This window comes from Onychostruthus taczanowskii, unplaced genomic scaffold (assembly GCF_017590055.1).
Source record: "Onychostruthus taczanowskii isolate IOZ18803 unplaced genomic scaffold, ASM1759005v1 scaffold26, whole genome shotgun sequence".
NCBI classification, from domain to species: Eukaryota; Metazoa; Chordata; class Aves; order Passeriformes; family Passeridae; genus Onychostruthus; species Onychostruthus taczanowskii.
The window spans coordinates 5700146-5713123 of record NW_024499906.1 but is presented as its reverse complement, the minus strand read 5'-3'; the positions used below and the strand labels follow the sequence as shown (position 1 = coordinate 5713123).

Genomic DNA, 12978 nt, shown 5'->3' with positions numbered 1-12978 from the left:
TTTCCCACTAGCCATAATTCACTTTGAAATTTGTTGAAAATGGACACTGAAGTCAAAGCATGCCTACACATTTAAGCACATGAGTGTAACCTCAGAAACATGGAGCCTGTAAGGAATCTGACTGGAATTTGGACTATTTGTGTCATGTTCATTTTTCAAAGCAAAAAAAAGTCAAGCAAGAAAAGCAAAATAAAGTACATTTTTGACTGTACTGTCACTGTACCAACTTAAACGCAATAGCAAAAGATTTCAGCCATTTTGCATTTAAGTCAGTTTCAGGAAAACTCATTGACTGCATGTTATGCTTGCTAATCTCAAACAAAAACAATTTTGACAGGGTCTATGCTTATTTAGTGCTTCATCCCAATAATTTCTCATGTAACTAACCACCCTACGCTCCCAGCTAAAATAACTTCGGCTCAGTAATCCACAATCCTCAAATAACTGTTTCTAGTTGCTGGGAAATGCAAAATTTTAAATTGATTAAATAAAAAAAAAATGAACAGAAGAAAAATCAGCACTCTTATAAAATTATATTCACAGCAGAGACCAATTCAAGGAGAAAAAACCAAATACTAGTTCATACAAAAAATACACAGAAACACAAAACCATGTTTTTTGAGTCAAAACCCTAAAGGAGAATGTACACAATGTACTGCACTCTATTGCATTCCACATTCCCCCTGCTCTCTCAGGCAGACTCAGAGCTGAAATGTACATGATAACCCCAGAGAACTTAAATCAGTTGCTTGATCACACTAAGTAAACAGACAGACACAAAAAAAACTTACAACAGTGTTACCTACACGGAAAGCAACAAAGCAGCCAAAATCTGACTTGGAGTCTTCTGTCTTTTACAGCACTGAGTTTATTGAAAGCAGACATACCAGTAAAGTCATAACAACTTTAATTCTAACTTACCTACTGAAGTTTCTGTGAACACTGTTAAGGTCTGTCCTCCCACACTTTGCAGAAGAAATGGATGTTCCCTTGGTGCACTGACTGAAGCAGGCTTTCCTCCAATATCACTGATGCTTGCAAGCTCTTCATTCAAAGTAAATGACACCTAACAGTCACAATTGCCACAGTGTTACCAAACAGACTCAATTACACTGTTTCCCAGGTTATGGGGAAACAGAGAGAAAACACAAGTAGTACAGTATATTTCTATTGCAAAAATAAAGGGTGATGTAGGAGTCCTTCCACACCGATCTCTTGTTGAAATACAGAATTCAAAGCTTTCATGTACTTAATAAAATTTACTCAGCTTTCAAAAAGTTGTAGATTACCTCCTCCTGAAGTCAGAGAACAACTTGATTTTACTTGTTAAAATATATAGCCTAATAGGTTTTCAGCCATTGCTCAGTATGAGTGCTAAAAAATGTTTTGCACAGCCAGATGAGTTCCAGAAAAAGTGCTGAAGTGCCACAACAAGTGTTACTAGCCTGGGACTCCTGAATTGCAGACAGCCCAGAAGAGGTTTAAACACAGCTCCTTTGCCATGTTCACAGTGTACTCTCAATAGAGAAGCTAAGGAAGTTTGAAGAGGGATACTTCACACCAGCAGCACGTGCTTTTCGTGTGCATCCTCCTCAGCCTTTTGTACTAACACATCTCAAAGTGTCTGAAGAGAAGGTAAACAAAGTGAGGGAAGAGAGAGACCCGACGCAAGCCCCACAGGCATCTCTGGGCAGAGCTACTAACAGAATCCTCTCCTCCTGATTCTGTGGTACATCGCTTCGCTAGAGGTATAACAACAAATATGTGACATTAGAAACCAGCACATTCTAAACAGTTTTTAGAATTCAAACATAAACTTTAACAATTACTTACTTCCGTTCTTCCTTGATTTCTGAAAAAGAAAACATTTAATATTTACTAAATATAGAAATATTAAAAAATATTTAACAACATTTCCATAGCCTAATTCCTCAATTCTAGCTTTCTTGATAAAAAAGCACATTCAAATTCTAGTTTTGTTATTCATCTTCACCCCTGAGCTATTCAATTTTTTGTTATGATGATGCCCAAGAGTAAATGGGAAAAGTCAGCATGAATAGAGGACAGAAGCAGCAAAATAACATATATAAATAAAAGCAAATTCTGCAATTAGGTTTTCTTAAACCTAGGAAATCAAATCTCATGTAATGCTACAGAGTGACTCCCCAGTATAATTTTGTAAAATTTATATTCCTAATCACTACACAAGCAAACACTGTTCGTGTATCAGAGAAATATGCACACTGTTGGCAAGAAAAAGGATTATGTCTCAGAACAGGTGCAACATATTCTTATTTTACATGGGTAACTTCTAAGAAATATAACCAGTAAATGTAAAGGCTTACTTGACAATCCTTAGTTTTCCCACTTCACCTCTTCCCGAAGCTTTACTCCACTGTTGTGACAAGTATTTGGGGACCTAAGAGAAGACAACAGATTTCAAGAAAAGCAGATTTTAAAATTCTGTACAAACTGTGTATGGGTAAATACTTTAAATGCTTTTACCCTGACCACTTCAGAATAAAGTATGAGCTAAATCTAGTAGACAATAGAGAGTCATGGATGATTTTGGTTGGCAGGGGCCTTAACAGACATCTAGTCCAAACCCCCTGCAATGACCAAGGACATCTGCAACTTGATCGGTTTGCTCAGAGCTCTATCCAAACTGACCTTGAATGCTTCCAGGGATGCCACATCCACAACTTGTCTGGGCAACCTGTGCCAGTGCCCCACCACCCTCATTATTAAACATTTCTTCCTTAGATCTAGTCTAAATCCACGTTCCTTTAACTTAAAACCATTATTCCTCGTCCAGCTGCTATAGGCCCTACTAAAAAGTCTGTCCCCATCTTCCTCATCAGCCCCTTTGAGGCACTGGAAGGCACCTGTAAGGTCTCCCTGGAGCCTCTTCCCCTCCAGGCTGAGCAGACCCAGCTCTCTCCATCTGTCTTCACAGAAGAGGTGCTCCAGCTCTCTGATCATCTTTGTGGTCTCCTTAGTACCTGCTACATCATGTCCACATCCTTCTTATGCTGGGGGCCCCAGAGCAGGAGGCAGCAATCCAGGGGGGTCTCACCAGAGCAGAGCAGAGCAGAGCAGAGCAGAGCAGAGCAGAGGGACAGAATCCCCTCCCTTGACATACTGCCCATGCTGCTTTTGTTGCAGCCCTGGACAGAATTGTCTTTCTGGGCTGCAAGTGCACATTGCCAGGTCATGACCAGCCTCCCATCTACCAGCATCCCCTCAGAGCTGCTCTCAGTCCTTTCCACCCTATGCACTGATACTGGGGGTTACCCCAGCTCAAGTGCAGGACCTTGTGCTTGGCCTTGTTGAACTTTCTGAAGCTCATGCAAGCCCACTTCTTGAGCTGTTATATACATATACATGCACACACACACTTATGTGTATATATATTCAGTTAGAGAGAGCAAAGAGAATAACGTAGCCCAAAAATAACACCAATGTAGAGTCTCTAATGAGAGAAAAATCTTAGTAACTTCAATCTCAAATACTATTATCCAGTCATAAAAGGCAGAAAAAGATCAGCATCAAATTCTTAAACTAAGGAGTCTCAATATTTTATTGGGTAAAATTATACTTTTAAATATTCATTAGAAACTATCATCTCTCTGGGAAAAAAAATCAACCAACCAATCACAGTGATAAGAAGTTAGGCAATTTCTGCCGTGAGGGTAAGGCTTAGAGTCAGGGAATCTCAGACATGTTGAGCAGTAGACCACAGCTTATTGCCACTCCTCCAACAGCAGAACCACCCAAGGCAAATCTGCCTCCCATCACTCATTCCCAGCTCTTCAGCGCATTGGGCAAAGACCTTGTGCAGCTGCTCAGTACATGAAAAGAGCAGACTGGTCTAGCTAGGAGGAGTGGGTGACTTCTACGTTTTAGCTGTGCTGATTTTGTGTTTAGCAGGTGGAACAACCAACGCAGCTCCCCAACCCCTTTTCCAGAACAGCTGCACAAAGTAGTGATTAGTCCAGGGACAGGAACAAGACCAGCATAAATTGAGAATTAAAAGCTGCTGCAGTTCTGTTACCTCACCTACACACCAATTCCTTCAGTTGCAAAGGCTGTGGTATCTGCAGCATTGGGTGACCTTGGCTTAAAAGGCTCTGGCAAGCAGCACACTCCTCAGAATTTTACAGCCATGTTCTTTACTGGCACGGCAAAGTTTGTCCTGGCTCACACAGTCCACAGCTACTGAAAACATCTGTGCCCACACAGAAAAACAGTGTGAGGCACAGCCACAAAGAGAAATACACTAAGCTGTGCCTGGGGCATTTTCTGTTTCAAGCAGCAAAGAAGCACTTTGAAGCCTAATTTTTTTCTTGCATAGAGTAAAACTAAGCCAAGCTGGGGAGAAAAAGAGCCTGTTCCAATAACTTGCTGACAAAGAACAACCTCCTAACTTCCTAAAGCTCAAATTAAATTAACACTAACTTTGCATGTATCAGTTCTTCAAGAACTCCAGGACTTGGAACTAGTACTTAGTTAGCACTTAGCTTTAGACTCACAGCACCCCATGAAGTACATGTAGAATAACTACAAAATCCAGATGCCTCCAACTGCTCAGACAAAATAAATGGTAGTCCAGGTTCCCATAAAGTTCAGACAACTTTGGTCAAAAATATCACAAAAGCACAACAGAAAGCCATGAATTGGCACAATCTATTGATATATCTATTTCCAAACTGGTAACTTTCTACAGCAGATTCCATGCCAGATCAGATACTGTTTTCTTTCTAAAGTCAAGATAAATGTTGTGACATGATCCAGCTACTCAACAGAAGTATTATTACATGCTTGTACCTAATCTCTCTTTATACTGCCAGACAAAAAGGTAGATGCCCATTCAGTATGAGTGGACAAGGAGTGAAGGGCTCTTATGGTGTTAAAATCATTGACTTGCTATGTAATATATTCAGACTGGGAATTAAGTCAGATTAAGACGTTGCAGATCAATCATACTGCATGGGAAAGTCTCAAAGAGTGCATTTAATCATCTTTCTGCTGGCCTACCTGCAGTCAAGGCCCATGCAGAGAAAGACAAAGGGTTTTGAAGGGCTGTGATCAAAGGATTACTTCCAGCTATCCACAGGTACTTCAGATAAAACTGGGTGTTACTCACAAACCCACATGCTAATGACGTAAACAATGAGGAAAGACTAAATAAATCTTAAATGCCATAGACATCTTATTTTGCACCTTTCTTTTAACTTAACATAATACTTATGGTATAAGTGTCAGGTTTCAAAGTCGTAACAATCCTTGAAAGAACACAGAAAACAAGAGCAACCTGTTTTTACAGGGCAGAATTTTCACAGATCCCACAGGAAGATTTTGAAAACTACATATGCACAGAAAGAGCACCGTGGACCGAGTGCCTGCCCAACTGAAAGGCAGCTGGATGCAGCCTTTCAGGACAAGTGGTCTTTATTCTGGGATTTGCAGGTAAGAACACTCTTCTCTCCAAAAGAGAAAAAAATGGAGTTTAATCACTAGAACAAATGTGATGTACTAAGGAGCATCACTTCAAGCCCTCTTCCCATTGCTGTTCTCCTCTTGCTACTCACATCACAGCCCAGGCTGCAGTACACCAGGCACGCTACAGGCAGTGAAGGACACGAGTGCCCCTGCTCCACTCCTCTTTCAGCCTGGGCACAGCTTCCTCCCCGCTGTAGAAGGGAACACACAAGCAGCCCCTCTCTGTAACACACTACTTCCACTTTTCTGCAAGAAACTAAATTAGCTCTTTCTCTATATAGCAATACATACGCAGTGCATACAACAGAAACTAAGGCTGATGTCAGATTCCATGTTTAAATTTTTCTTTGAACATAGAAAAAATAATTAAATAAAGATATCCTCTTTCTAGCTATAGAACCATGCAGCAGATTAAATAAAAAAATCTGACCAACACACTCAGAGAGCAAGAAATTAACATTCTAATGGCTAACACTAAATGGGTTTCACTTTACCACAAGTACATAACCGAATACTCTTACTATTTCTCTACCTTAAAGAGGTAAAACACACTGAAAACACAGAAATAAAAATCTAGTGGCTTTCTGGATTTGTACTAAAGCAACTCACTCTCTTTATGGTACCTCCTTTTACTGCTCATGCTTCTAAAATACTCATCACTACATTTTTTTATTGCCTGTTAAGTAGTCTCTCTGGAATACTTCCTGTGCTAGCACAATGCACGCTAAAAGGAAATCAAATAAGCCAGGTTTTTTATTCCATCAGAGCTGAATGCTCTCTCCCTCAAAGGAAGGATAAATTCATCCCCATTGTCTGGGCTAGTGAAGATAGAAAGTACAGGTACTATGCACTGTCTTGCCACTGAGCTGGAAGTCCTCCTAACAGATGTGGTTGTTTCCAAGCTCAAGTCCAAAGGAAATCAAAGGATCAAATCCTGCACGCCCCATGTTATGGTCTATCAGTGTTAGCATTATCATTACCATACAAGGAGACAGACATAAGTTCAGAACACATGCATGAAGGACTACATCAACATTTACTTGGAAGAGTAATACTCCAGCTTTCCTTTCAGTCCTGTTTTCTCAATAAACACAGTGGCACCAACTCTAAGAACAAATGTGCCTGAAAATTCCTTGCTTCAGGAAACATCAAACTGTACCACACTAAAGGACAAGCAAGTTCAGTGTCCTGTCTCCAAATGCAGCCATTGGCAGTTACTTCAGGAGGAACATACAAGGAAAATTTATTTCCCCAGCGTGCTCTTCTAATTTCTAGGATGTTTTAGCAGACATGGGGTTTGGCAGCAAATTGCTTTTTAATCTCTCAATTTAATTTTCTTGCCTGAATTTGACTAACTGTGTCTGAGCTCCTGTGAAGTTTTGAAATTCAGAACTTCTACCTGCAAGAAGCTCCAAAATTTAACTACACATTGTGCAAAACAGTACCTCCTTTGCTCACGCTGAGCCCCACCAATGAATTAATCTGACACACCTCTAATTCTAGTGTTTGAACTGATTCTTTCCTGTTCACCTTTGCCTATTCGCTTCTTCCTTATCCATCCAAGACATTACTCATTGCTTCAGACCTCTACAAGATTTCCAAATCAATCCTCTTGCTGGCCTAAAAGGTAACAACACATTTAGGAGTTCCCTCACAGCTGTCACTCCTTGTGGCCAAGACCAGACCTGGTGCTCTCCTCTGGACTGTTCCCAGGTGCACTGTACACGTTCCACAGCAGGGGGGATGAGAGCATGGCTACAAAAAGCATTCTGGATAGAGGCAACGTGATGGCACAATAATATTTTCTCTTCTGTTTTCTGTGTCTTTTGTACTCATGTCCAATGTTGACTCTGCTCATTTGACACGTTCTTATAGATTTATCTCCATGTACAGAAAAAACCACTCCTCCTGAATGAAAACAACCAGCAGGAGTCCAACTGCTGCATACATATAATTAGGATAGTTTTTCTCTATGCACACCAGATTAGATCTTTCAGCTCTTAATTTCATCTGCCACTTTATCATCCTGTCACTCAGTATGTCATGATCCAGTTCTGCAGCTTCCTGCTGCCAGCGTTCATTGACAGTGCCCAGGAAAAGCTACTACAATTAGAACACTTGCACAGTTGCTCATTGTGGTTTTGTGACACCACACACTCAGGTGTCAGTACAGAAGAGGAAGCCAGATGCAGCAACCTGCCCACCAAAAATTCTGCACAGCAAAGCAGCTCTGAAATCCCCAGTCACTTTTAAGGGTCACATCAGGAAGTTTTGGCAGCTGAAGTATGATGTTACACCCCTCTCACCACTCAAGACTAGTATTTGGGTACCACCCTGCCCCCACAGGTTCTTTCAAGCTGATGGTCTGAACCTATTCCTAAAGGAGGGATGGGCAGAAGGAACTGCTTCTCCCAAGAGAGAATAAATATAAGTCTAGAAAAAGAGGAGCACACCAGAGGGGACTCGAAGCAGGCAGGGCACACGCTCCCCATCAGCTTCAAGTTCCTCTTTCTGAAACAATCCCTGGTATTGGCAGCAAAACGTCTTGACAGCAAAGACACTGACTCCAGGGAACAGAGCAGTGCCAGCCTGTTAGTGGTGGCACCAGACTGGAGTGTGGCCCTGCACCAAACAGGTTTGATTTTGACACCCTCACTACGTTTTTACAGCCCCTCCACTAGAGCTGTATTTCACTAGCACCCAAGGGAGCTGTAATGACAAGACACTGGTGTGTTTACTTTCCTTGTTGGATGTGGACAGTTTTTTAATCAGGACATGAATCTGGGCACACTCAAAACTTTTTCCAACTCTCAAAGTTTTGGGGAAATAAAAGTTACACGGCCATGCTTGTTGCTTGTCACAAACCACTAGCAAGGACAAGGAAAAGATGTTTTACAATGCGGGTGGTGAGACACTGGCACAGCTTGCCCAGAGAAGCTGTGGATGCCCCATCCCTGGAAATGGTCAAAGCCAGGCCGGATAAGGCCGTGAGCAACCTGGTCTAGTGGGAGACGTCCCTGCCCAGCGCAGGGGGGCTGGGACTGAATGATCTCTAAGGTTCATTCCAAGCCCCCAGCATTCTGATTCTGTGAGAGCTCCCCGGCAGCCCAACTTTCCCTGCCGTGTCTCCTTTACTCAGCAGGCATCCGGGCCCGGCCCCGCGCTGTCCCCGGGACGGGGAACAGGCACAGTGGCTGTCCCGGGCCACAGGGCGAGCCTGACGCGGGCAACCCCGGCCTCAACCCGGGCACGGCGGGGCGGGAACGAACGGAGGGACCCGTTTGCCACAGGCCGCGCTGGGCCGGGCCCGGGCCCTGGGCCGCGGCTCCTCACCTTCACCAGCCACATGCCCGTGTTCTGCTTGGCGCCGGTGAGGTCCAGCTCGCCCTTGTCGCTCATGGCGAGGCAGCGGCCGGGCCGGGCCGGGCGGCGGACGAGACGAGCAGGCGGTGAGCGCGGCAGCGAAGCGCACCCGGCACACGGCGGCCCGTGAGGGACAAACCTCCTCCGCTCTCACTGCGCGGCGGGGCGGGCCCTCGCTGCCTCGGGGCCGCGGGTTCGGGTCCCCGCCCTGGCGGGGCCATGGGAAGGGGCGGGAATTCGTGGTGGCCGCAGGAAGTCCCAGTGTTGCGGGATATCCTGGGTTCGAAGGCGCCTGTAAGGATCATCACATCCAACCCCGACCCTGCACAGGACATGCCCAAGTGTCACACCATGTGCCTGAGAGCATTGTCCAAATGCTTCTTGAGCTCTGTCAGTGCTGTGCCCACTCCCATGGGGACCCTGTTCCAGTGCCCAGCCACCCTGTGGGTGAAGAACCTTTTCCTGATACCCAGCCTGAACCTCCCTCGACACCAATTTGAGGCCATTCCCTCGGGTCCTGTCACTGGTCCTGAGAGAAAAGAGATCAGTGCCTGGCCCTCCTTTTCCCCTTGCGGGGAAGCTGTAACTGCAATGAGTGCTCCCCTCAGTCTCCTCCAAGCTAAACAGACTATGGAACCTCAGCTGCTCCTCATACAGCATCCCTTCAAGACCCCTCACCATCGTCATTGCCCTCCTTAGGCCGCTCTCCAACAGCCTAATGTCCTTCTTACACTGTGGCGCCCAAAACTGCGCACAGGATTCAAGGTGAGGCAGCACCAGCGCAGAGCAGAGCTTGAAGTTTTTCCCTCCTGGTACCAGCAGAGTTGTCCCAGCATGCTGAAGAAAGATAGCAGCATGTAAATGATCTAGGGGACCTGGAGGAGAAGCCTGGAGAGAGGAGGCACTACCATGACAGTGCCTTTCTGTTTGGGAGAGAAATGGTGGCTAGAGGAGCAGCTCCTGTGAAAGGGGGCCTAAAGGCCACGAAAGTGAGGAAAACTCAGCTGGTGAATCACTTACTGGGAGTAAAAGTAAAGATTTAAGCTTAGCTTCCCAGAAAGGGAACTCACAAGGAAATGCTGGAACAGGCTGTCCGAAGATAGGACAGCATGTCAGACAGTGAAAAATCTCTATGTCAGGAGAGAGAAAGAGCCCATCCTGCTTTGAGATGGTGGTATTTGGCTTAGAAAAACTTAAGTCTTTATTTTACAGCTGTCTCTATCCCTGGGGAAGTTTTCCCCCTTTGCAGTTTAACCTTGTTATCTACCTTCTATCCACTGTGAGCACTAGAGAGACTTGGACACGCTGGAGATGCTGGCACAGTTTGCCCAGAGAACTTGTGGATGCCCTATTCCTGGCAGTGTTCAAGGCCAGGTTTGCCAGGGCTCTGAGCAACCTGGTCTAATGGAATGTGTCACTCTCCACTGCAGTGGGTTTCAACTAGTTGATCTTTAAGGTCCTTTCCAATCCAAACCACTCTATGATTCTATGGCACTGAAAACATTTTATTATCTTCCTCTCTTTACTTTATCCTTTTACTGAGATGTAGCCCTTTGATTTGCCTCCTTTCATATGAAATACCTTCAGTTTGTTCAATTCTGTCTCATAGGTCTATTTTCTAGACCTCTGGCTATGTCTATTGCTCTCTGAATTCCCCCCAGTACAAGTTTGCGTCCTCTTTGAAGCCTGGTTGTTCAATATTGAAGGTTGTATTCCATCTGAGTCTGTACCAGCAGCAAGCAGAGGGTTTTTTCTAGTGCAATATGCAAGAAATTGCTCATCCGGTTCACAAAAAATTATCTCAGTATTAAATCTCAGATATGAGAGTCTGCCTTTCTAATTATAGGCAGTCATCTAGGTAACCAAGGATGACAACATTTTTATATGTATCTGCAGCAATAATGGCTAACACTGAACTATTGACTAGGGTTAGTTACATTTAAAATTATTTACATTTAAAAATTGCTTTTGTTTTTACACTGGAACTGTGTTTGTCTGCAGAACTCATCTGGGAGGGTGGACAGATCTTATATTGTTAGTCAACTTCCACTGAAAATTCAGTTTTCTTTATGACAACCTTACATAGACCTACTAGAGGCTCCTCAAATGCTAATAAAAATGGAAATGGGTGCATCTCAACAATAGTAAGACCAGCCCCATTTTCTGGGACTGTCACCCCCAAATATTGTAGATCTAAGACCCTTTGGTTTTGTTCACCTGGAGAAAGAGTGGATCTACACAGACAAACACCATTGCTTTATCGTACGCTTTGCATCCTGCTCATAAGATCATAAAACAGTTTGGGTTGAAAGGGACCTGAAAGACCATCTAGTTCCAAATGTCCTGCCCTGGCAGCGACGCTTTCCACTAGACCAGGTTGCTCAGGGTTCCATCCAACCTGGCCTTAAACATTTCTAGGCATAAGGCATCCACAATTTCTCTGGGTGATTTGTTCCAATGTTTCACTACCCTCATTAGGAAACATTTCTTTCTGATGTCCAATCTAAACCTACCCTCTTTAAAACCATTGCACCTTGTCCTTTCAGTACAGGCCCTGAATAAAAAGTGTCTCTTTCTTTCTTGTGAGCCCCTTTAATGTACTGAAAGGCTGCAAAAAGATCTCCCTGGGGCTTCTGTTTCTCCAGGCTGAACATGCCCAAATCTTTCAGCTGTCTTCATAGGAGAAGTGCTCCAGCCCTCTGACCATTTTAGTTTCTTTCCTCTGGACCTTGTCTGATGGGTTGGTGTCTGCCTTATGCTGGGAATCCAGGCCTGGATGCAGTACTGCGGGAGGGATCTCAAATGTTCCCCTGGGATTAACACTGAATTAACAACAAAATTGTCCCTCTGCCACCACTCCCAGCTCAGTCTGTGTACTCAGATCGCATGCACCACTACATTTCAAAAGAAAAAAGCAGTGGAATGGATGTCTCTAATGGGGTGACATTTGCAGCAAAGCAGCGTCGCAGGGGTTCAGGTGGGCCTGCACTCCACCAGATGGATGGAGAGGAGTTCCATTTGCAAAGAGCCCAGCAGCAGGTTACACGAGCATGGCTGACCACCTCAGGACTCCTTACAGAGGGAATCCTTGAGGAGTCATCGCTCATATTCCAAGTGTGAATGAAAACAGCAAAAACCTCTGTAAAAAACTGACAATTGGGGTGGCTCAGCTGGCAACCCAGAGGGGAAGGCGGCCAGGCAGAGATCTCTCCTGGCTTCCTCCAGGCAGCCTTTCCATAGCTGTTTCCATGGAAACTGAATTTAAAGGGACAACAAGCAGGAGAAAGAGCTCATTTTCATTAATTCCTCATTTAAAATCTCAACCTTGTGTTTGCCAGGGACACATTTAGTGCCATGGAGGAGGACCCAGGGGCCAGCTGTTGAGCTGTGTGTTAGTCACCCATTTTCTTCTTGCTTGCATGGAAACAGATGTGTCTGAGAAGAGAGATGGCCAAATTCAGACTTGTACAGCCTTTAATTCTTTATCTTCCTCTTGTCCAATTTGGTGAGATGAAGAGTTGGAAGTGTCATCAGCAGCCACACAGAATTTCACTTCATCCATTTTAGGAATGGTCTAATTGATGCAGCCTGTGGTGCTCAGTGAAATCCAGCACAGCAGAAGATGCAAAAGGCCTGATGCTGCCCTGTTGAAGCTGATGGGAGTTTTGCATTTAGGAACCCATGTGCTTTCCTCAAAGCCCAGCAAGAACTAGGGAAGATGTGCTCCTGGGAGCTGGTGGTCCCACAGAATATCAGGGATGGACACCATCAGAGAGGTTTCCACATGCTGGAGGAGATGAGTGCTGCCCACATCTGGATGCTCCCTGAGTTCAGTGCTGTACACCAGAGCTGTGCTGGGCCTCCATGGAGTCAAAATATTTGGGACTGGAGCCAGAGCTGAGATCTGCTGCGAGGCACAGAGGGAATCTCCTGCAGAAGCTGGTTTTGATTTGGGAGTACTGAGCCAGGAAGACTATTCCACCCACAGCTGATGCTCTAACTTCACTCATTCCTGCCTTCTAATCTCCTCATCAACAAATTAAGGTGAGCAGGGAACTCATGCTGGAAGAGGCAAATTACTGGAGGGAGATTGTTATAACTTTGCTTGTCCTA

At 44.5% G+C, this 12978-nt stretch overlaps 1 protein-coding gene across 1 annotated transcript in view; it reads right to left on the bottom strand.

The window, feature by feature from the left end:
• Positions 1-9003, bottom strand: part of GTF2F2 (general transcription factor IIF subunit 2) — a 78355-nt gene extending 69352 nt beyond the window's left edge. Inside the window, exons 1-4 of the mRNA XM_041407305.1 lie at positions 8836-9003; positions 2346-2419; positions 1834-1852; positions 922-1066 (exon numbers count right to left, since the gene is read on the bottom strand). Of these exons, the coding sequence (XP_041263239.1) occupies positions 922-1066; positions 1834-1852; positions 2346-2419; positions 8836-8901 (304 nt within the window). The 5' untranslated portion in view covers positions 8902-9003. The remainder of the gene's footprint in view (positions 1-921; positions 1067-1833; positions 1853-2345; positions 2420-8835) is intronic.
• Positions 9004-12978: the final 3975 nt, after the last annotated feature.